This window comes from Argiope bruennichi, chromosome 2 (assembly GCF_947563725.1).
Source record: "Argiope bruennichi chromosome 2, qqArgBrue1.1, whole genome shotgun sequence".
Taxonomy (NCBI): domain Eukaryota; kingdom Metazoa; phylum Arthropoda; class Arachnida; order Araneae; family Araneidae; genus Argiope; species Argiope bruennichi.
In genome coordinates, this window is record NC_079152.1 from 42,159,573 (window position 1) to 42,181,961 (window position 22,389).

At 29.5% G+C, this 22,389-nt stretch overlaps 2 protein-coding genes across 2 annotated transcripts; both read right to left on the reverse strand.

Annotated features, from left to right (window-relative positions):
* Nucleotides 1-2,178: 2,178 nt before the first annotated feature.
* On the reverse strand, nt 2,179-9,026 carry LOC129961862 (E3 ubiquitin-protein ligase RBBP6-like). Its single transcript, XM_056075460.1, has 2 exons — nt 8,819-9,026; nt 2,179-4,129 (listed from the first exon to the last, which is right to left on the reverse strand). The coding sequence occupies exons 1-2, from the start codon at nt 8,829-8,831 to the stop codon at nt 2,247-2,249; spliced, it is 1,896 nt and encodes a 631-aa protein (XP_055931435.1). The 5' UTR covers nt 8,832-9,026; the 3' UTR covers nt 2,179-2,246.
* A 4,071-nt stretch (nt 9,027-13,097) lies between these two features.
* Nucleotides 13,098-22,076, reverse strand: LOC129961863 (uncharacterized). Its single transcript, XM_056075462.1, has 2 exons — nt 21,953-22,076; nt 13,098-15,572 (listed from the first exon to the last, which is right to left on the reverse strand). Exons 1-2 carry the CDS (start codon nt 22,044-22,046, stop codon nt 15,064-15,066), a joined length of 603 nt encoding a protein of 200 aa, XP_055931437.1. The 5' UTR covers nt 22,047-22,076; the 3' UTR covers nt 13,098-15,063.
* Nucleotides 22,077-22,389: the final 313 nt, after the last annotated feature.

Sequence of the window (22,389 nt, forward strand, 5' to 3'; positions counted from 1 at the left end):
GTATGGGCCAGCAAAGGCATGAAAGCCATTTGCCCTATGTCTTATTCCATATATAACCTTATCCTGTGTACTTTAATATTCAATAAAAATATAACAATTTAATGGATGAAAAATTGATTTTTTAAAAATTTAATTCAAATCTTGCGTTAGCACTGTGCTCTATCATATTTTCATTTTTACTAACCCTAAACTTTCAGATGTCAAATGGGTTTTTTAATAGGAACGCCAACACTTTGCAGCACCAATGGTGGCAAATTCAAATCTTGCGTTAATTTTGGAACACTCTTTACTTTTTCAAACCTGCAGTGAAATTCAAAGGATTCAACTTATCTTGGATTGATGGATGTGAAATGTCCAAAAATCATATAATAACATTCAAATGTATATAGATTCGAGTTAAATTTTTTTAAAAAATGGACTGAGTGATCTTAACCAAACTTTCTCGCATAATAAAGATTTATCCCCTTATCCTGCCTCACATAAATCTATGCACCTTCGACAACTCCTTGATGATCAGGAAGCCCAGCGTTTTTCTTTCAGTTCCACTCGTGATTATTTTGTACTTCGTAGTATAATAAAGAAGACCATGTTTCCGTTTTTGGTGTTCTTTTATCGACATATTGAAACCAATTACTAACAGAGAACCAAATAAGGAAATAATATTGAAATCAACATGGATAACATACTAAATATCATTTTTTAAGGCGTTGCGTTTTTCAATTAGGATGGATATTGACTCCTATATATACATTAGCATTTATATGCGAGCATATATATAGGGTGACAAACAGTCAAGAATTTGACGATCAAATTTTACAAGAATCTAAATTTTAAATGCTAAAATTATATATTTAATTTTATATATCGGAGTTATTGACCAATTTCATACATTCAAATCGGTGAAGACTATTTTCTTTAAGAAAGAAGTTTTCATCTGTGAAAGCAGTTTTTTTTAAATAGAAAAATAAAAGAATGGTTAGTCTTTCATGGATTTGACAATTTGCAATGTAATTACTTTGAAAATGATTATAAGAAAATTTATTTTCAATACAAAACGATAAAAGAAAAAGAAAAATTTCTTAAAGTGTTTGACAAATAACAATGAAACATTTTTTTTTTTCAAATTAAACAATTTGCAGACACAGAAATCAATATCATTTGTGTTGTGATTTATAATTCTGAACTCATACTGGGTAAGGACTTCAATTAAACTATCTTTTCATACAGATAAACATTAAGATTTCATCTATTACTTCTGCCTGGTTTGAAATCCTGGATCTGTAGTAGTTGGGATTCAGCCTAAAATTTATTTCAGCATTTTAATGGTTATGAACTGATACTAAATCTAAGTAATTCTGAAGATAGAATCAGTTGCTGACAAAACTTCTGTCTAGATCTTGAAATTACTTTACTAGCTGTCATCCGTTTTAAAGCTTACCTTCAAAATAGGATGGTTGTAGACAGATAGTAAATATAAGAAGATAATTTTGCAGAATTGGCATTGATAATGATAACTGATGCAAATATAACAGGTTGGTTTAGACTAATAAATAAAATACTGACTCGCAGGTAATGAAACAGAGAATAAAGTCATACTCTGGTACAAAAACATTCACCCGAACATTGTGCAAACTTTTTCTTATTCTGAAAAAGAATTTCATTTCTCTTCCTTTTAAACTGGGGGGGGGGGCAACAATGCATTTCTCAGATCAACCTATGCATCTATGAAATAATGAGATGGTTTATTTCTTGGATGTTATTCAATCCCACTTTTATTTCTTAAAAAAATTCTTCGAACTTCGAGCTAAAAGAACTTTTTACTTCTTAATGAACAGTCATTGTTTCATTGTTGGCCATCATTGTCACCAGTGATGGCCAACACTGGTGTTGACGAATGAGGCTGTAGTTCCAGTATTTTCAGATGTTTCAGAATTGCACCTGATTCATATGTTTCCAAATTGCAGCTGATAGATCAGTCTGACTTTTTCTCATGGAAGATCCTTCGAAATTCAAGCAGAAATTAGAATTTGTTACTTCTGAATTAACAATTATAGTTTCTTGGGAGCATTTGCCATTAACGATGTCGATGAAAGAGATTGTAGTATTATTATCTTCACATTTTATAAGAATGGTTTTCCGTTTTATGACTTATTAATTGATCAACCTCTTTTTTTCGGGGGGGGGGGGGATTGATCTTTCGAAACTGGAACTGAAAGAAGAATTTAGTTGTTCTTCTGAATTAACAATTATTGCTTCTTGGAAGAGCTTGCCATTGAGGGTGTTAATAAAAGAATTTTAATTTTAATATCTTCAGGTGTTGTCGAATTGTTTCCCATGTTATCGCTTATTGATTGATCAAACTCATTTCTTTTATTAGAAGAGCCTTCAAAACTGGAACAAAAATACGAATTTGGTTCTTCTGAATTCATAATCATTGTTTCTTGGGAACACTTACCATTAACATTTTTACTTAGAGAATTTATAGTTTGAATATCTTCAGGTGTTTTCGAATTTCTTACAAGCTTTTCCATTGTTGATTGATCAACCTCACTTTTATCCTCGGTAGATTCTTCGGAACTGGAACTAAACGAAGAACTTGTCACTTCTGAATTAGCAATCATTGTTTCTTGGGAGCATTCACCATTTACGGTAACGATGAAGGAAGATGTCTTTTCAAGATCTTTAGCTGTTTTCGAATTGTTTTCCATGTTCTCGCTTATTGCTTGATCAACCCCACTTTCTTTATTAGTAGATACTTCGAAATTGGAACTAAAAGAAGAAATTGGTTCTTCTGAATTCATGATCATTGCTTTTTGGGAACACTTGCCATTTGCAGTATTACTGAAAGAATTTATAGTTTCAATATCTTCAGGTGTTTTCGAATTTCTTACAAGGTTTTCCATTGTTGATTGATCAACCTCACTTTTATCCTCGGTTGATTCTTCGAAGCTGGAACTAAACGAAAAATTTGTTACTTCTGAATTAGCAATCATTGTTTTTTGGGAACATTTACCGTTTACGGTAACGATGAAGGAAGTTGTAGTTTCAAGATCTTCAACTGTTTTCGAATTGTTTTCCATGTTCTCGCTTATTGCTTGATCAACCCCACTTTCTTTATTAGTAGATACTTCGAAATTGGAACTAAAAGAAGAAATTGGTTCTTCTGAATTCATGATCATTGCTTTTTGGGAACACTTGCCATTTGCAGTGTTACTGAAAGAATTTATAGTTTCAATATCTTCAGGTGTTTTCGAATTTCTTACAAGGTTTTCCATTGTTGATTGATCAACCTCACTTTTATCCTCGGTTGATTCTTCGAAGCTGGAACTAAACGAAAAATTTGTTACTTCTGAATTAGCAATCATTGTTTTTTGGGAACATTTACCGTTTACGGTAACGATGAAGGAAGTTGTCGTTTCAAGATCTTCAGCTGTTTTCGAATTGTTTTCCAGGTTCTCGCTTATTGCTTGAGCAACCCCACTTTCTTTATTAGTAGATACTTCGAAATTGGAACTAAAAGAAGAAATTGGTTTTTCTGAATTCATGATCATTGCTTTTTGGGAACACCTGCCATTTGCAGTGTTACTGAAAGAATTTATAATCTCAATATCTCCAGGTGTTTTTAAATTTCTTACAAGGTTTTCTCTTGTTGATCGATCAACCACACTTTTATCCTCGGTAGATCTTTTGAACTTATCATTAACAGTAGAATTTTTTACTTCTGAGTTATAACACATTGTTTCTTGAGTGAACTTGCCTTCAATGGCGTTTACAGCAGAGGTTGTAGTTTCAATATCCCCAGACGTTTCCGATTTACTTTCAATGTCTCTTGTAGCAAGTGTCTGATGCGTTTGAAGCCAGGCGAAGCAGGATACGCAGGAAATCCTCTTTGAAACTGTATAATATAAGAAGACCAAAAAGCGCAGAACTAAAAAAACTGGTATTATAAAAATTAGTGACCAAATATTGAATATGTATTTATCGTTTTCGTCTTCAAAATATGAAGGTTCAAAAGTTGATGGCTCATAATCTGAAGATTCAAAAGTAGTGACGGCAAAGTTTTCAAACTTATTGGGCAGATATTCTGTGAGGCTGTAATCTTCATCAGCAAAAACTGTAATTCTTTGCGCTAAAATGTAAGAAAAGAAAACACAGTTACATTCTTGTTATACTAAAGTTTAAAGATTGAAGTTAATTTTCTAAATTTAATCTTAATCTTTACATTTTTAATCTGAAACAGATTTAATTTCAACTTGGAACAAAAAAAAATTTGTCTAAATGTGATCTTCAGGATATAAAATCAATCTATCTAAAACTCTTCTATGTAATATTTCCAACTTTGTTGAATTTTGGTTTTATATTCTTTAATTTATTTAAATGAGAAATTTTTATTCTGAATAAAGTACAAATTTTAAAGTTTAGTTAACCGCTTGAGATAGAAAGATGCGCCACGTCCGTCCAGATTCTTTTGTCACAAAATCGTCAACGACGAGCTACATTCGTTCAGCTGTCAATTGTCAAAAAAGTAAGAATGACGTTCACTAATCTTCGCCAGAAACTGTTTTCCGAAACCCAGTTTACATAAAAAAAAGGTCTTAAGTTGAAAATTAATTCATTTAAAAGATATAAGTCTTCTGATTTTTATAAAGTATCGGATGTTATGTGTGAACTCGCTGCTAATTGGACTATCTTTGATTTTCTTGCCGCACGTGGTAATGTTATATTAAGTTCTGTTATAATATGATTCTATACTGAGACAAAGCTATCTATCCTAATTTTGAATTGTGGACAGATGACGGTGAAGACATAGTTGAGTTTATAACATTCATTTTAAATTTTTGCATTTTATCATTGGGAGGATATTTGGCATCGATAGATTTAATGTCCACTAGACACACTCATATGATAATTGTTCGGCGGAAAAATATTTCTAACTTGGAACCCGAACCGAGCTATCACAAAGCTTCCGAGGCTTTGGTTTAATCGTCGAAGGCGCAGGAAACCAAAATATCTTGAAATCCAATTCATAATCCCCAACTGATAAAAAATCCAATCAATGCTTACATATAATTCTTTTTATCTAAATTATAAAATGTCAGGAATATCTCCCTACTGTGCATTTTTTTCCCTAACGAATTCAATAAAATATTTATAAAAATTTGGTGGTATCTAGATATTAATTTTTAAATCCAAATATTTTTTTTTTGCAACATAATTTATATACTGGGGTGTTATAATAAAAGGCTATAGAGAAAGTTCCATGATCCCTAACGAAACGTGATTCCGTACATATGTTCAATGAACCCTCCATTATTTTCAATTACACATTCCATTCTGAGGACTGTCATTTCTACATCACAGAGTAAAACTGAGCAAACATGAATCAAATCAAAGCTATCCTTCAAATCAAAGAAATCTGATATATATCTAGAAACAGAATCTTTCAAAACTCTCTGCATTCAAAAACTGTAAGGTGCGATAAGATTTCGCATGGGATGCTGTTACAAAAATATAACAAGATCTATGTCAAATCGTGTTTCAATCGAGCAGCAAAAAGACGCCTAAAATTGCTTACTCTGGCTTCTTTACAGGAGATGCGGTGGCCTGATGGTAAGGCCTCGACTTCGAAACCGGAGGAGTTCGAGACCCGATTCGACCGAAGAGCCGTCGTGTAATCGGCCTTGGTGTACGTTAACCCTTTAAAGGGCCTTTTTTTTAGTCGTATTATGTTAAAATATTTTTAGGCTTGAAATTAGAATAAGAAAAAGGATTCATTTAGCTTATTAGATAAATATAATTTGATAAATTAATTAATTAGGTTAATTAATAATTAACTAACAAATCAAGACATATCCTTTTGTGTAAGATAAAGAACTGAAGCCTCGAAGTTTCTGTCTTTCTAAAAAAAATTGTCAGAATTGATGCCAACCTGCATAAATTCATACAAAGATTGATAATTTTGGTGGGAAGCATACTTCCCACGGCCCTAGAAAGGGTTAAATCCGTTGGGGCAAAATGTCCTTCCGCTGGCGTGGTGCGGAAGTTTCGTGAGGGAGGCTGTCAGTTCAGGTGTCGTCCTCGCCTTCTGACCACGTTTCAAAATTACAAGTTTATTCCCAAAATAATACTAGTCTTGCCTTAAAACAGGGCGTTAATATAACTAAACTAACTGGTTTCTTCACTATAATTCACAGTGCAAAATGCTCATGTAGGATAAAACAATTCTGACATAAAAGCTTTCCTCGTAGTCTAAAATTTTTATACGATTTGCATAAAAATTTTAACATCGCATAATTACGCTTTGTTGGTGTGTACTTTTGCATCCTGATATAAAACCACAAAATTTGAAAAAATTTCGAGTTTCAGATTTTTGATAATTATTATACTTTTTTTTTCGTAAGGAGAAAATAAAAAGAATCGCCAAAAATTACGCCAAAAATTGCTTTTTTGTATCGATTGTTCATCATTAGCATGCTATTAATACAGAAGCCAGAGTTAATACTTCACTATATTTCGAAGCACATAATTTTTCTGTACGGGACATTAGAATTAAAAATCTGACCATTCCGTGTCGATCGTGACCTTGTCGGAGATCCACAGATTTATGCAAGGGAGGGGAGGGGCGATAACACCTTTATTAGTGAGTATGCGAGAAAGTTTAGAGAAGACCGCTCCAGTTAGTTTTATTAATGTAATTTTTTTGATTAAGTACTTGTTACAAAAACTCTATTAAAACGTTGTTTTTACTTCAGAAAGTTTGAAAAAAAATTGTAGCATTTATATATTAAAAAATGTTTATAGCAAAAAAGATAAAATTATCAAGTGACAAATTAGATATTGAAAGTTAAAATGATAAATATATATTATACGCCAGGAAGTTAAAATGTATTTAAAATTAATACTCGGCAAAATCCCAAAGCATATATTTTTTTTTCTATAAAATTTTATATTAAAAAATTTTTTAATATTGTTTCGAACATTATTTATTGATAAAAAAAATTCTAATTCACCAAAAATAAATATTTTGCAGTTTCACGAAATATCACAGATAGTCATAAACAATTTTTAAAAATAGCCCTCCCCCAAATTTTTTCCTTAAAAAATTATTAACATTTTTAAAAAAAGATACAAATTTATTTAAACATTATGAGCGCAGCTTAACTTCGTATTTATAACGTAGAATATGAAGGCGTGTATTTTCAAAAGTAAATTTTATTATCGTTAAACTTTAAAAACAAATAATCATGTTTTTTAATAATTGGACACTCCAAAATACTTTCCAAATGAAAGAACCATCTTTTAATATTAATAAGATAAAATAACTTATATTTAAAATCAATCTCTTTCATATTTAGACAAATTTGAAGTCAATTTACAGCACGAATTGTAGCAGCCACCATTTGTTAGCTTTCACAATACTACACACAATAGCAATAAAGTTTTTATTCAATATAAATTATCTGTTGAAACTATACGATACCTTCTGAATGAATATCACTTCTTAACCTTCTTAAACATCTTCCTTATTTTTCATACAATTTATGAACAAAATATATAGTCTATAGCTTGCATTTATATAGAGAGAAAGGGGGGGATCAATTCAGCTTTATTTACAAGGTTTTTATAATTAAAATTCACCTTTCCATAAAGCTTTTGAGTCGATTCAATAGTTCTCAAATAATAAGAATTTCACCAGCATGTAATATGAGAGATATCCTCTGTGAAAACCGAAAATAGTTAAAAGTTTGGTTTGTAGATGGCGCTGCGCCAATATCTAAGGTGAATTTCCCAGATAGCTTTTATGTTGTCAAGTTTGTTTGTTTGTTTTTTCCCTTCCAGAATTGTATCAACGAGGCCAATTGCAAAATGTTCTTTTTTATTTTTTTTTATTATTTTTTTTATTGTTTTATTGCAATATGTCTTCTCGTTACTTAGTTCAAGCATTGTGAAACGCTTCGTACAAGATCATATAATGAGTCTTTATTTTCTCTCAAAATAGTCACCACAGACGTCTTTTTGGCAATTAGGGTGGAAAACTTTATTTAATTTTTAAATAAAGGACTTTATTTTATGATGGAAAATATTATTTAATTTTTAATTAAATGAAATTTTAAACACATAAACATACACTTTCATCTTTATTAATGAGAAAATATGTTTAGTTTCAGCTCAAAGACCTTTGCCTTAGTTCAACTTTAATCATTTCTGTTTCATTTAATGTTCAAATTTTAAGATGACAAAAAGTTATTAAGATGCATGGCACTATAACAAGCTCCTAAAGTATAACATCTTGCTTGCTTATCAAATTTAGCAACTATTAATCCCACCGAATTAGGTGACAACCAAAGAAGACTCATAAATAATAAAATTGCAGTTGAATTGAATATATTATAGTTTCTATAAACAGAGAAGATTTAAAACACATTTTATTAGCAAAATAAATCTTAGGTTAATATTTTAAAAAGATATATTTCTTAGATGATCAATAGCTGATTAGTGTCTCTGAAAATATTATTTTGGAAAACATTATTTTAAAAGTGGATCTTTCCTAAAAAGATATGTCCTTCTCTTATCTACCGTCACAAGAAATGAGCGCGACATCAATTACTGAATTCTATTTCTACAGACATGAAACAAATTAAACATAGCATTGAAAAAGAGAAATTAAACATAAAATGTCTATACACATGACAACTGTCGTGACTATACTTCATTTCAAATTTGAAACTAACGAGTTTTAAATAAAGAATTTTTAAATGAATATAGATTATTGTTTATCAGTTTAGAATTTAAAAGAATTCAAAACTCAATCACTTACGAAAAGGTGCCATGGATTACAGCTCCAGAAGTTTCCAATTTCAATAAATTATCCAGAATTTATTAGAATTATATTATTTCCTTTCAAGAGTTTCTGTTTTGGCGAAGAGAGACGTTCTATCTTCTAATGTGACATTGATTTCTCGATATATTTAATAAGGGGTCAAATTTTTAGGAATTGGCCCACCCGTTTCTGTAGTGCCTTTACCGAGGATACTGAGGCCCACCATGTAATCTTGTAATCCACATGTAAAAATGTAATCTTCCGATAAGACAGTGTAAATAACAATCACCTATCTTGCAGGATCTTTGGTAAACTATTTTATCTGCATTATTCAAGATAAAATAAAATTCTTAGAAATTTATTCTTCTATTTATTTATTCTATCTATAAATTCCTCAACTTGCACTCAATTCAAACGTATGAACTTCTATCTGTTCTTGTAGTTTATTGTTATACTAGTCGTCTTTAACGACCAACTGGTTCATCAGGAGTATTGAACCAACTAGAGAGTTAAGTAAATTTTAGTTAAATCGTTTAGTACAATTTCATGTCTATAATTCCATCACATGTCAGGCATTGAAGAGATGTTATTTTAATTGCCTTAAATATTCTCTGTTTATTATGTACATGAACCTTTCTAACGGAGACCAGTTCCATGACATCGTAAAGACATTAAAAACATAAATGTATGGTTCATATACTTTCTGAGTTTCGCGGCATTGTTTTATATATTATTTATATCGTATTTTTTATCATTTATAATAATATATTTTATATATTATTTACATTTATTTATTATTTATCGATCTTGTAAAATACAAAATTATTAAAAGGAATCTCTTTTTTTTTTCTTTTAGTAATAGAAGAAAATCACGTGATTAAATATTTGATGAAAAAAAAGGAAAACGACTTGATTTTCAGAACAGCAATGTAATCTTTTGTTGGAAATTAAATAAAAAACCGTGTAAAATAAATTTTTGAGCAAACTTCTTTAATCTAAAATAATCACGGAAAAGTCCAAAATTGAAGTAAATTTTTATAACATTTTTTAATAAAAAAATCACTTTAAGTTGCATATTCTGTGTACTATATTTGATAGTTGTAGGTCATACCATCTAGCCTGTTGAGCAATAATACACATATACATATTGTTACAAATCTGAATAGTGTCATCGTGGAAAAAACCGGTAAAACCGTTGTAAGATCTGTTCTGTGCGTGCTGAGCTTGGCGTGCATTTGGCGGTTTGGCGATGAATTTGGCGAGTTTGGCGACTAAATGGATCATACTGGAAAGTTCGTGAAGTTTCACGATCCATCCAGTAAGAACCGAGATACACACAGATACGTCCTGATTGGTCTGAAGATTCTAGCCCCGCCTCCCGAAACTATAAAAGACGGGCACTCTGAAGCTGCGAAGAAGTCGTGTGTGAGAGAGTCGGAGTCGCAGACAGGTAAAAAGATTTGAGAAGATTAGACAGCAAGTAAGCTGCTGAATTAGCGATTAAGTGCGCTGCGTTATTACAATTGATTAACGGTATTTTGTTGTAGAAAATTTTTTGTAACAATTTTATCTTTATCATCAGTAGAAAATAGTCGTATTTACCAGCTAGCTGGTTCACCGAAAATATCGGTTATGTTTAATTTCATTGACTGGTTTGCATAAAATCCTTTCATTTTAATATTGGTAATTCTTAGTTTCAATTTGACTTTTTATGCATAACTTGATGCTCAGGATTTCCTCAAACAACTGTTATTATGATAGTTTTAGTAAAATTTTAATTATACTGACGTCTTGCTTGGAAGCAACACGGAGGTTAGTTTAGAAGATTAGAGGCTTATTTTTCAATCGCGCTCAGATGACGACATTTGAGTTAAAGGTATGAAATTACAGTTGTTGTCACAAAATAACATGCTGAATTTCGTTGATTTAGTAAATTCCGTTTATGATTTCTTACGTTTATGTATGTACGAAAGTACAGGTCTACAGAAGGTAGATTTTTGAAAGACTGGTCACAAAATTTACCAGTTACCAAAATTTACCAGGTGTACCAAATTTATTTTACCTTCCTCTTTGCGATTTGGAGCTTCCGAATTTATTTTTAATCGAACAGAAAAGCGCACTTCCTATTCATGGATTTTGTTTAAAATTTGACAGAAATCCACATATTCGATCGTAAGTCTATATATTAATTTTCATCAGTCTAGATCAAAGCAATTTTGTTCGTAGATAAATAGACATACGGATTCGTAGACAGAGAGGCAGTTATATATATAATGCCAAAAATATAATTTTCGAGTAAAAGAGCGTCAGAACGTGGAAATTCGTCAAGTTCGAATTTTTCAACGATTACAATACATTATTTATACTTCTTATACAAGAAACTAAAGAAAAAAGAAAGAAAGAAAGAAGTAAATTTTACTATACATGAAAGAATGAACGGAAAACTGTTTTTACCTTAATAATAAAAAAAAGATTTTTAATATGAAATTTTTTTTTCAAAAAATACGAAATGATAAAGAATAAAACTTTAACTAAACAACGATGCAAAAGTAACAAAACATGATACAAAAATTCCATGAACAAAAATAGGGCGTATAATATATAAATATGGATTTCTTATTACAGTCATTTGGATTTTGGTGATAAAAACTTGTCATTCATATTATTAACGTTAATACAAATTTATTTTCCGCTAAAATTATTGAAACCCTCAATCTATACTTATATAAAGCTCAATGTGTGTGTGTGTGTGTGTGTGTGTGTGTTCGCAGGCCAGACCGTTTGACCTACAGCTACCAAATTTGGTGCATGTATACCTTGGAGGTTGGGAATGTGCACCTGGGGTCCCTTTTTTGAATTTTCAATTAGAATTTTAGTTATTAATTAAAAACTAACTTTCCCATCAAAAAAAACTTTTCATTTTCCCCACCGCCAAATGAGTAAGGCTTCAATTTTTTTTCCCAACCGTAATGAGGCTAGGCTTAACATTTTTCGGCCGATTATTTCAAACGATTCTGTTTATTTTCTTAATGTTTGATGAATTTAAAATTAAACATTGTGAATTAATCCATGTTTCAGATTCATTCTGAAGTACTTTTGAATAAAAATAAAACAGAATAAAGGAAATTAAAAATTTCTAATTTGCATAGCGTTACCCCAACCGGCGTAGAAAAATTCACGCATTTGCGTTACCGTAACTGGCGTTGAAAATTCACGCATGCGCATTGTGTTCTGATTGTTGACAATATTATCAACGGATGATTCTTGATTTAAATTATTTTTAGGTTAGTTGCATGCTTTTGTAATTAAATTGTATTTATGTTAGTCATATATTTTTTTGTATATGCTTATAGTTTTAAATACATCGTTTTTTAAGTAGTTTATTTTAACCTGTTTTCGACCGATTATTTTAAACGATTCGGTTTATTTTCTTAGTGCTTGATGCATTTAAAATGAAACATTGTTAATGAATCGATCTGTTCATGATGAATCTGAGAAAAGTTTGTTGACAAATTCTTGAGATATTACATAAATTAAGATATATCTTCTTTAATTCCCATAAAGTTTAAACGCCCAATGACTATGTTTTCAATAATCATATTATTAAAAAAAATGCTTTGTTTCAGTAAAAAATATTATTATATTAATTGCAGATTCATCCTTTCCACTTTAATTTAAAGCATAAATTCTAAGGGAGCTAACAGAAAGAGAGATACATATTACGTTATGACTGAAGGCCTTTATAATATTATGAGTGAATTATATGACTATCAAAATTTGAAGTTTTAAAATATTTTGATGAAGAAGTTATTAAAGTAGGAATTGCATAAAATATTTAATTATTAAAATTTTAATGAACATTAAGATTGGCGAACAGGCTGGTCGCCAAAGTAGTAAATAAATAAAATAAAATTGATAAAGGGACTAATATAATTAATGTCCTAACGCTTAAATAATTTCTAATAGATAAACTTAAATTGCTTTAATCTCTTTTTATTATCTAAATCTACGAATTTATACGCGAAAAATATAAACCGTAGTTTCCATTAAAAAGCATTGTGATAAAAATCTGTACAGTGAAATTCAATTATATGACAAAATACAACACAAACCATGATAACAATAAAAACTGATAGTAAGATCGTTAACTACCATTAATATCTGATACTTCTAACATAGTATCAAGAAAACTTCCACTATGAAAAGTCTTTTATGAAAAAGTAAAACGTATTTTTAAAGATTATAACAAAAATAAAATAGCAACAAAAACGCAAAATAATAATAAAAATTTATAAACAAAAACTAGACATCAAACACATAATAGTGGATTTGTTTTAGCATAGAAACTCGTCTGCATTTTGACAATCAAAATTCGTCATGCATACCATTCAAGTTGATGGAATTCCATAAAATTCCATAAAATATTTTTCAACTGAAATTATTGCAAATCTAACTAGCGTTTTTTAATGACTTTGATACACTGACTTTTTTTACTGACTTTTTTTTTTCTAGAAGAATACTGTATTCCTCAGAGGATGGCATCTGAAAGCGTTTGAACTTTTCATTGATATGGTAACTTAAATCTTTGGCAATTTGGCATTCTTGGCGATGTGAATTATATATTTTTACTTTCTAAATTTGGCCCTGTATAGCTTCAGTTTTATGTTGGAAATCACTATACAACTTCCAGAATGGAAAAAAAAATTATATCACAGTACAAAGTAAAACAACATACAATTCGACTTTGATGACATGTGTAATTTGATGACATCATGTAAATTGACTATATTCAAGACATAGTACTGAAATAGTTTGGCAAAGTGTAAGAGTGTAGTAAACTCATTCACTTTCTCAAAAAGTTCATGCAGTTCAATATCTCAAAAATCTATATAGTTCATATACTTAACCAGAACATTATTACCAAAACCAGTACTATCTGTTGTTCAATTCGACTATCGACAAGAGCTTTTAATAATTGCAGCATATAATTTGCAGCATTTAAAGCAAAGTAAAGTACAATTGTCAGTAACCTAATCCCATCAAACTATTCGAAAAGAATCAGTCTTTATGGTGGGGGTCATTGTCAATTTTTTCATAAATTTACATTTTGGTGGTTCTAGAGTCAGTCCCTTCATATCCAATCATATACTCCATATGAATAGAAGTTTCATTTCATCCTTTAAAGCATTTTAGGAAAAAATAAATCATTAGGATGAACATCTCATTCCAGGATTCCTTATTTGTATAGATCATGTCCTTCACCTCGCATTCGTCGACTACTGAAATTTGATAGAATTTATTGTAAATACAAAGCAAATTCAAAGTTCAAAGAATCACACATCCAAACGACTTGGTTTTGAAATTTGGTGCCCACCCCTCTTTATAAAGAAGGTCTGATGAAATTGGAGTCAGCGAAGAATTGCTTAGCAAAAATACAGTTTTTATTTCATAGTGAACGATTATTATAAATTACACTTCAACAATGCTGAAAACGATCCCTTTGTCAATAGCATTTAAAAGCAAAGAACAAAATAGCTTTCATAAGTTATTTTCTCCTAAATGAAGAAAGGAACACTGCGTATCAAGGAAAACTACCTATCAATTTTGAGAAATTATAGGACCAGTTTACCAATACATACCGGTCAGTTATAAAAACTTCTAAACGAAATAATACATCAACTGCAACGGACGGTGCACCTGGTCAGAAATAACTTTGCCTCTTTTTTTAATCTTTTATTATATGTAAATCCATTGTGACTTTGCAGGGATATTAGTTTTTTTGCCATAATTCATAATGCATGAAGTCCAGGATTAAAAAAATGCTTTTGAAAAATTAAAATCACAAAACCATCACCCTCTTTTTTTTTTGGAAAAAGGATCATCTGCACATCGGAAAAATGTTTTTCCTAAGTATCTATTCTGTAGTACCATAAATAATTACATAGACATTTTTACATCAGGTGAAATCAGGTAAGATCAGGTGAATAAAAGCACGATTAGATTACTGATTCAATTCTTCAAGTAATATAGCTGTAAACAGGGGTTATTGTTCTCTTCCTGTAAATTTTGTGAAAATGGAGATAACTCCTTTTCCAAATAACTGATTCACTGGCAATACGAACACTCAATATACAATTCCTAAAACAGGAATTATCCCAGAAGTCAGTAAGTATCATCATTATGATGATGTACTTACTGACATTAATAATGATGTAAGTAACATCATTATTGATTTTAGTTGGTTATTTAAACATGGGATTAGTTTCGTCATATTTCGGTGGTGGCGTTTCGATACTCTTCTGCCTCAAAACTGAGGGAAACGGAGATCTAGGGCTGCTGAGGTCACCTAGTGTAACTGTTGCATAATCAGGAGGTTTTTCTGATGTTTGCCGAACAAGTCCAGGGCGTCCTGGAGTGGGATTATTGGTCGCAGATCCAGTGACAGTGATGATCACATCTGTGCCACTAACCCCAGAAGTTGGAGAATGCGCTACAGTTCTTGAAGCGGAATCGGCCCTTTCGTCTCTGGCTTTCTTGCAAAGAAAGAGCAGAACAACAAATATTACGATACCAACGCCGAGAATAACAAAAAAGACTGTTGGATCTCCCCCACCAGAGTAACCGCCGTCGCCATAACGATGCGGAGGTTCTCGTGTTGGCACTGTCCAGTCCTCCCAAATGTACCGCTTTCTGGTGGTGAATGGGAAAAAGTCGTTGTCCAAGTATTCCTTGCTTTCTTCGGATGACTCATCTGAATAGAAAGAAAATGGCCGAATGAGTGAATGTTTTAATTCGTTTCTCAATACTTGCTTAGGATAAAAATTTCAAATGAATAGGGAGATTTTCATAGTGAAATTCCATCATTAATATTCGTTTTTTAAAGATGGAATTTCAATGAATGCAATGTAAAGATAAAATTTTAATCAATGACTCATCTAATTAGAAAGAAAGAAGATAAATGAATGAATGAATGTTATAATTCGTTCGTCAATACTTGCTTAGGATATAAATTTCAACTTAATTTAGGAATTTTTCATGGTGAAATTTCATCATTGATGTGGATTTTTTTAAAAGATGGAATTTCAATGAATGCAATGTAAAGATGAAATTTTTATCGATGACTCATCTAATTAGAAAGAAAGAAGATAAATGAATGAATGAATGTTATAATTCGTTCCTCAATACTTGCTTAGGATATAAATTTCAAATTAATTTAGGAATTTTTCATAGTGAAATTTCATCATTAATGTGGATTTTTTTTTAAGGATGGAATTTCAATGAATGCACAGATGAAATTTTAATCGATGACACATCTAATTAGAAAGAAAGAAGATAAATAAATGTTATAATTCGTTCTTCAATACTTGCTTAAGATATAAATTTCAAATTAATTTAGAAATTTTTCATAGTGAAATTTCACTATTAATGTGGATTTTTTTAAAGATGAAATTTCAACGAATACAATGTAAAGATGAAATTTTAATCAATGATTCATATAATTAGAAAAAACGAAAATAAAGGAATGATACAATTTAATTCTGGATACTTGATTTTGAAAAATAATGATGCAAATTGATGATTTCCGTATATAGGTTAGGATACTCCGTAGAAATTTCTTGTCTCATTAATAGATATCGTCTCTTTTATTTAATTTGAACTTGGTTCTTCTTAAAAATGGAATTTTGGAACCGAATTTTCACTAATTCTTTAACGCAATTGTTTTGGTATATTACTTTAGGATTTCCAGAACCTAATTTTCATTTAATTAAGTAAATTAATTAAATTTTGATTTAATATAATTGGGAGTACCTGGCAGTAAATTTGACTTTCTTGTTTCAAAATTTTTTTAAAAAACGTCTGGTCTTCAGTTACAGACTTGAATAAATTAAAAAAAATTTTTAATATATTGCAAAAATGCTTTTTTTAATTTACTGTTTCTAAGAAACATTATTGAAAATCACCAAAATTTTCTGAAAAATTATTGTATTAATCAACATACACAGTCAAAGAAAAAGGCTATTTTGATATCTTGTAATATTAAACACTTATATTGAATTTGACTAGCTTCATAAAGATGGAATTAGTAATCGAATTTTCATTCTTTCTGGATATAGAGTTTTGAATGTTTATTCACTTGAGTATTCTCGATGACATTACATTATTTTTATATTTTCAGAATTTAATTGTAGTTTAATCGATTCGTTCTGTAAAATTTATGTTCCAAACCCTTTACGACGTCTGGAAATCAATTTGAAAAAGTAAGTTAGAATATTCTATAATTTTAATAATAATGAGTAATAAAATATAATGACAGAAAAGAAGAAAAAAAAATTTAAAAAAGTTAAAGTTCTCAAAAACATGCTTCTAAAAGAGTGAGATGCTTAAAATAATATTAAATAGAAACTAAGCGGTAATGTGTATTAAAAATACTTAATGCTCTCTTCTAATAATAAAGAAGAAAGTGTTTGTGTCTGTAGATCACACCGTATGATTTAGAACGTATATACATTGGAGAGTGGAAATGCACACCTCAGACTTATTTATTTTTGAAATTTTAATTAATTAAAAATTAACTTTAGTTTTGAAGTTTTCACATTATAACTATTGAAAATATTATAGAGCAAAAAATAATTTTTCACCACAATAAAGTTCAAAAAATTTCATTTTCAATAATAGTAATTTAGTTGTCGTTCATTCTTTTTTGTTGTTGTTATTTTTAATATTTTTTAAGGTCTTTTTAAGATGTTTTTAAAACAAATTACTTCAAGATTGGCATGAAACTCAAATAATTTTCATTGTTCCTACAAATATTTCATCTTGAATTTTTCTTCTGTTGCTGTTAATGTAAATGAAAATACAGTTAATAGTCAGAGTTTTCCAGTTTAAATACAGTTAATAGTTTTCCACGATGAGTAGGTTTTTTTTAAGTATATTTTTATCTGTCTCTCCGGAAATTATTAAAATATCAGAAATTTCTAAATATTCAGCAAATATAAAAAATGTTATAAATGAAATTAAAACTTAACTTAGAATATTACTGTTAGGTGAAAATGTTTACATGAATTTGTTGTAAGTCCTTATTATTTGCCTTCCTCAAATCAAAGTGTCTCTTTAAAAACTTTTTTTACTATCTTAAAAACTGTCTTATTACTTCTGGTAATAATAAAATTTTGAATTTTTAAAAGTTCATTGTATTTTTTTATTTATACAAGAGTGTTTTATTACAGAGTAAATAAATATAAAAGGAGTTTTTATACAAAAATATAAGAGAAAATTTATGGAAAAGTACTGTTTCTTTTTTTAAAAATGAGAAAAGAATCTTAAGTATTTACTTCTCTTTTTTTCATTCTGTTATTTTTAACTATGCATGTTCTTATCAAATGTGTACCGAGGCATTATCAATTGAACTTCAGTTAAAAGCTTGTTAAACAACAAAAATACACATCACCGTTTCCATAGAAATAATCTTTTTCTATAAGAAAATTTTTAGATAAACAAAAATCTGATAATTCTTTTCCTTGATTTTCGAATTTAATTTTTATTTCACATGCTCACCTTGTATGTAATCTCTTTGAATATGCAGTAAAACGGCTGATTAATAATTAATCTTTTATAATGGTTGGCTTAATTATTGAATTGTAATTATCTTTATTATATAAAAGCAAATATTTATATGATTATACAAATCTATATAATATTTTTTGACGAAATTTAACGCATGTTCTCGTCAAGGTAGAGGCTGGTCTCTGTCATCTTTTCAGAGTCAAAAGTTGATTAAATTTTGTTAATCAAAAGAAAATTTTGCATATTATTCCGGTATATGTTCTAAAAGTATTTTCCAATAAAAATGATGACCTTGCCTTAAAACTCAAAAATTATACTTTTAATGATGCGTTCATTTTCGCACAATTTTCTCTTTAATTTCAATAATTTCTAACTAATTTAATAAAACTATGTAACAGTGATTTTAATGATATAATGAACTTCAAACTACTCAATATTTAATTTTAGTTTTATCGTTTGGATAAAACTTAATTTCCATAGTTACGTGAAATAGGTAAACACTAAACCCACAAAGACAATTTAAACATTTAAGGTAATTGATTTACATCGGTTCTTCATATACAGTGGCTCAAAAAATTGAGAGTACACCTTACGTTTACTTGATAAATGCGACTTTCAATATAAATAACACATTAACTGGAAGTGCAAACTTGTTTTTATTTTTACACATAACAAATGGCTTAATTTAGAGTAAAAATAAAGAAAAATCAACAAAAAATTTCTAAATTGAAAATTTTCAGAAGCATTTTAAATAAACATACGCAGAATTTTGCCTCAAAAAATTGAGAATACACCAATGAAGTTTTTGCAATATCACGCATAGAAACAAAGTGTCACTATTAAATTGCATGTCTTTTGGCTCTTATAATGGTCTCTAAACGTCATGGTACCGATCCGACAAATTTTTGGTGGTATCTGAAGATATTTTACCCCATTCTTCTTGCACCACTTGTTTTAAATGGGTTTTGTTTCTAATTTTGTATTTTTGAACCACTCTTTCAAGTATCCTCCACGAATATTCAATGGCATTGATGTCAGGGTACTGTGGTGGTGTGTGTAACTGTTGTTTACAATGAAAAAGACATCATATTTTGACGTTACGTGTATTCTGTTTGGGGTCGTTGTCCTGCTGGAAAATGGAATTTCCATCTAAACCCAAATTTTTAACACTTTCCTTTAGATTGCTGCTACCATATGGTTCATCCAACTTGTTGCAGAAACTTTTCAAATCATAGGCAGAAGTGTAAGTGCTGAAACTGTGCTAAATGCCATTAAACAAGCTGGGATTCATTCGGGGTAGGAAATTTAATTTTTATAGATGGCATTATAAATGATACGGCTTACTTGGATATACTTCGCAGCAATCTAAAGGAAAGTGCTAAAAATTTGGGTTTAGATGGAAATTTCATTTTCCAGTAAGACAACGACCCCAAACAGAATACACGCAACTTCAAAATATGGTGTCTTTTTCATTGTAAATAGCAGTTACACACACCACCACAGTACCCCAACATCAATGCCATTGAATATTCGTGGGCCATACCCGAAAAAGGGTTCAAAAACACAAAATTAGAAACAAAACCCATTTAAAACAAGTGGTGCAAGAAGAATGGGGTAAAATATCTTCAAATACCACCAAAAACTGGTCAAATCGGTACCATGACGTTTAGAGGCCATTATAAGAGCCAAAAGACATGCAATTTAAAAGTGACACTTTGTTTCTATGCGTGATGTTGCAAAAATTTCATTGGTGTATTCTCAATTTTTTGAGGCGAAATTCTGCGTATGTTTATTTAAAATGCTTCTGGAAATTTTCAATTTAGAAATTTTTCGTTGATTTTTCTTTATTTTTAAACCATTTGTTATGTGTAAAAATAAAATCATGTTTGCACTTCCCGGTAATGTGTTATTTATATTGAAAGTCGGATTTATGAAGTAAAAGTAAGGTGTACTCTCAATTTTTTGAGCCACTGTACATCAACGGAGAGAAATTCCTGACATACTAGCACTAATGAAAGCATAAATACGCTAAAATCTTCTCTGTTCTAACTTTCGAGAAATTGTAACGTCAAATTTTTTTTATTCGTCTTCTGAACTATACAGATATTTAACATTTTTCTTTAGCTTTTAACAATGCAAAAAAATAAATAAATAAAAATCTGCAATTAAATATTTGATGAAACAATTAAAAGGGTTTGAAATTCATTGCAACAATGTAATCTATTGTTGGAAATTAAGCAAAAAAATATTTCTTAGAAAATTATCAAAATACAGGAAAAATATGCGAGAATTAAATCGATATCATTAGAAAAATAATGTTTTGAATTTTTAAATGGTGTAATATTTATTTTTGTGTAATAATAATGATTTCTAATAATAAAAAATGTCGATATGTAGTAATAATAATTTAAATTTGTGTAATAATAATGGTACTGTGAAAAATGCCATAATTCAATTTAATTTTTAAATAATAAAACTATTTAAAATTTCAAACAAATTGCTCCGAAATATCCCACTGTCTATGGCACTTATTGTGTGACTGTGTGACTTGTAGAGCACCAAAACATATACAGACTGGCAGTCTTCTTTATTATAGTAGGGATAGAAATAAAGATTCAACAGTTAGGAGAATAAATAATTCTACAGAAAAAAAAAATCGTCTTGAATGCCATTTGCCTGTACTTCGTGTGAGCATATATTATTAATACTATTGTATAATCAGTTTAGAGCAAGCATAACTAAGACAAGTGAGAAAATGTAAACTAGTTAAAAATTTGAATGAATAACTGCTATGTTCAGATTAATTGCTACGAGCTCGTTTTGTATGTGGGTGTGTTCTGAAGAGAAATTTTTTAATTATTTTAATCACTTTTATACCATTTAAAAATTGGACAAAATAAATTTGCAACAGGAGTTAATCCTTAGTTCAATGCAAATCTCCAAACAAAATATAGCAAAATTTATTTAAATAACTCAAAATATATAAAATAATTTCCAAATAATTAATGAATTAGTTGAATTAAATAAATTTTATTCAAGCATTTTTTTTAATTTAAAAAAGAAGTTTAATTTCAGATTTAATTAGGTAAAAATCAATTTATATAATAGAATTTTCTGGAATTCTTTCGAAAAAATTTTTTTAAATAAAGCCTGATTTTTGTTAATTATATTTTTATTTAAAACTTCCAAAGGGTGCATTTTTATCCGCTAAATTATATCTCTACCAAATTTTGTCAAACCCTTAATTTAATGGAAAGCTTTATCCGCTAAATTATATCTCTACCAAATTTTGTCAAACCCTTAATTCAAATTAAACACATATGCACGTTTCCTTTGTAATTAGTAGTAATTATGGCTTTAGTAGTAGTAATTATCTTTTATATCTTTCCCTGACTTCAATGTCATGATTAGCCAAATATGTGACATTATATTTCTTAACATTTAAGCATGTAGTAATTCTAATTACTTTCAAACTTTTGTAAAAAATTGAAATCAAGAAATATGAAATACATTTCATTGTTTCTTTTCAGTATTTTATGAACTCAAAAGTAAAATAAGTCAACTTACCTGAGTCATACGTTGCGAAACACTGAAGAGAAAAACCCAGTAAACTAAACAGTAAATATTTAATAATCCTTTGAGTACAACCTAGTAAAAACATCTTAGCAATCCAGCTTCATCATTGAAAAACTTTAAAAGTAAATAATCCGTTTCGCCAATGTTATCCTTTCTTATCAGTTCTAGATAACTCAGCTGATTTATCAATTTTTATTTTAATGTTTTTCTGTTGTTCTTTTTAATTGCACCATATGTGAAAAGTATGAGCATCTCACTTGCGTGGCAATGTACAAATTTCAGGCTATAAAATTTTAGATACAACATTGCTTTTATATAATGATCTGTTTTTGTATTTTTATCTCAATCAATCGTTATACAACACATTCGAAAGTTTGCTTTCAGTTAGCGATAAAAATACACCCAAACGACTTCTTTATTTCGAACAT

Coding starts and splice junctions, on each gene's coding strand:
- LOC129961863 (XM_056075462.1), bottom strand. CDS start 22,046: ATGTTTTTACTAGGTTGTACTCAAAGGATTATTAAATATTTACTGTTT. Junction 15,573..21,952: donor TTTCGCAACGTATGACTCAG/GTAAGTTGACTT, acceptor CTTTCTATTCAG/ATGAGTCATCCGAAGAAAGC.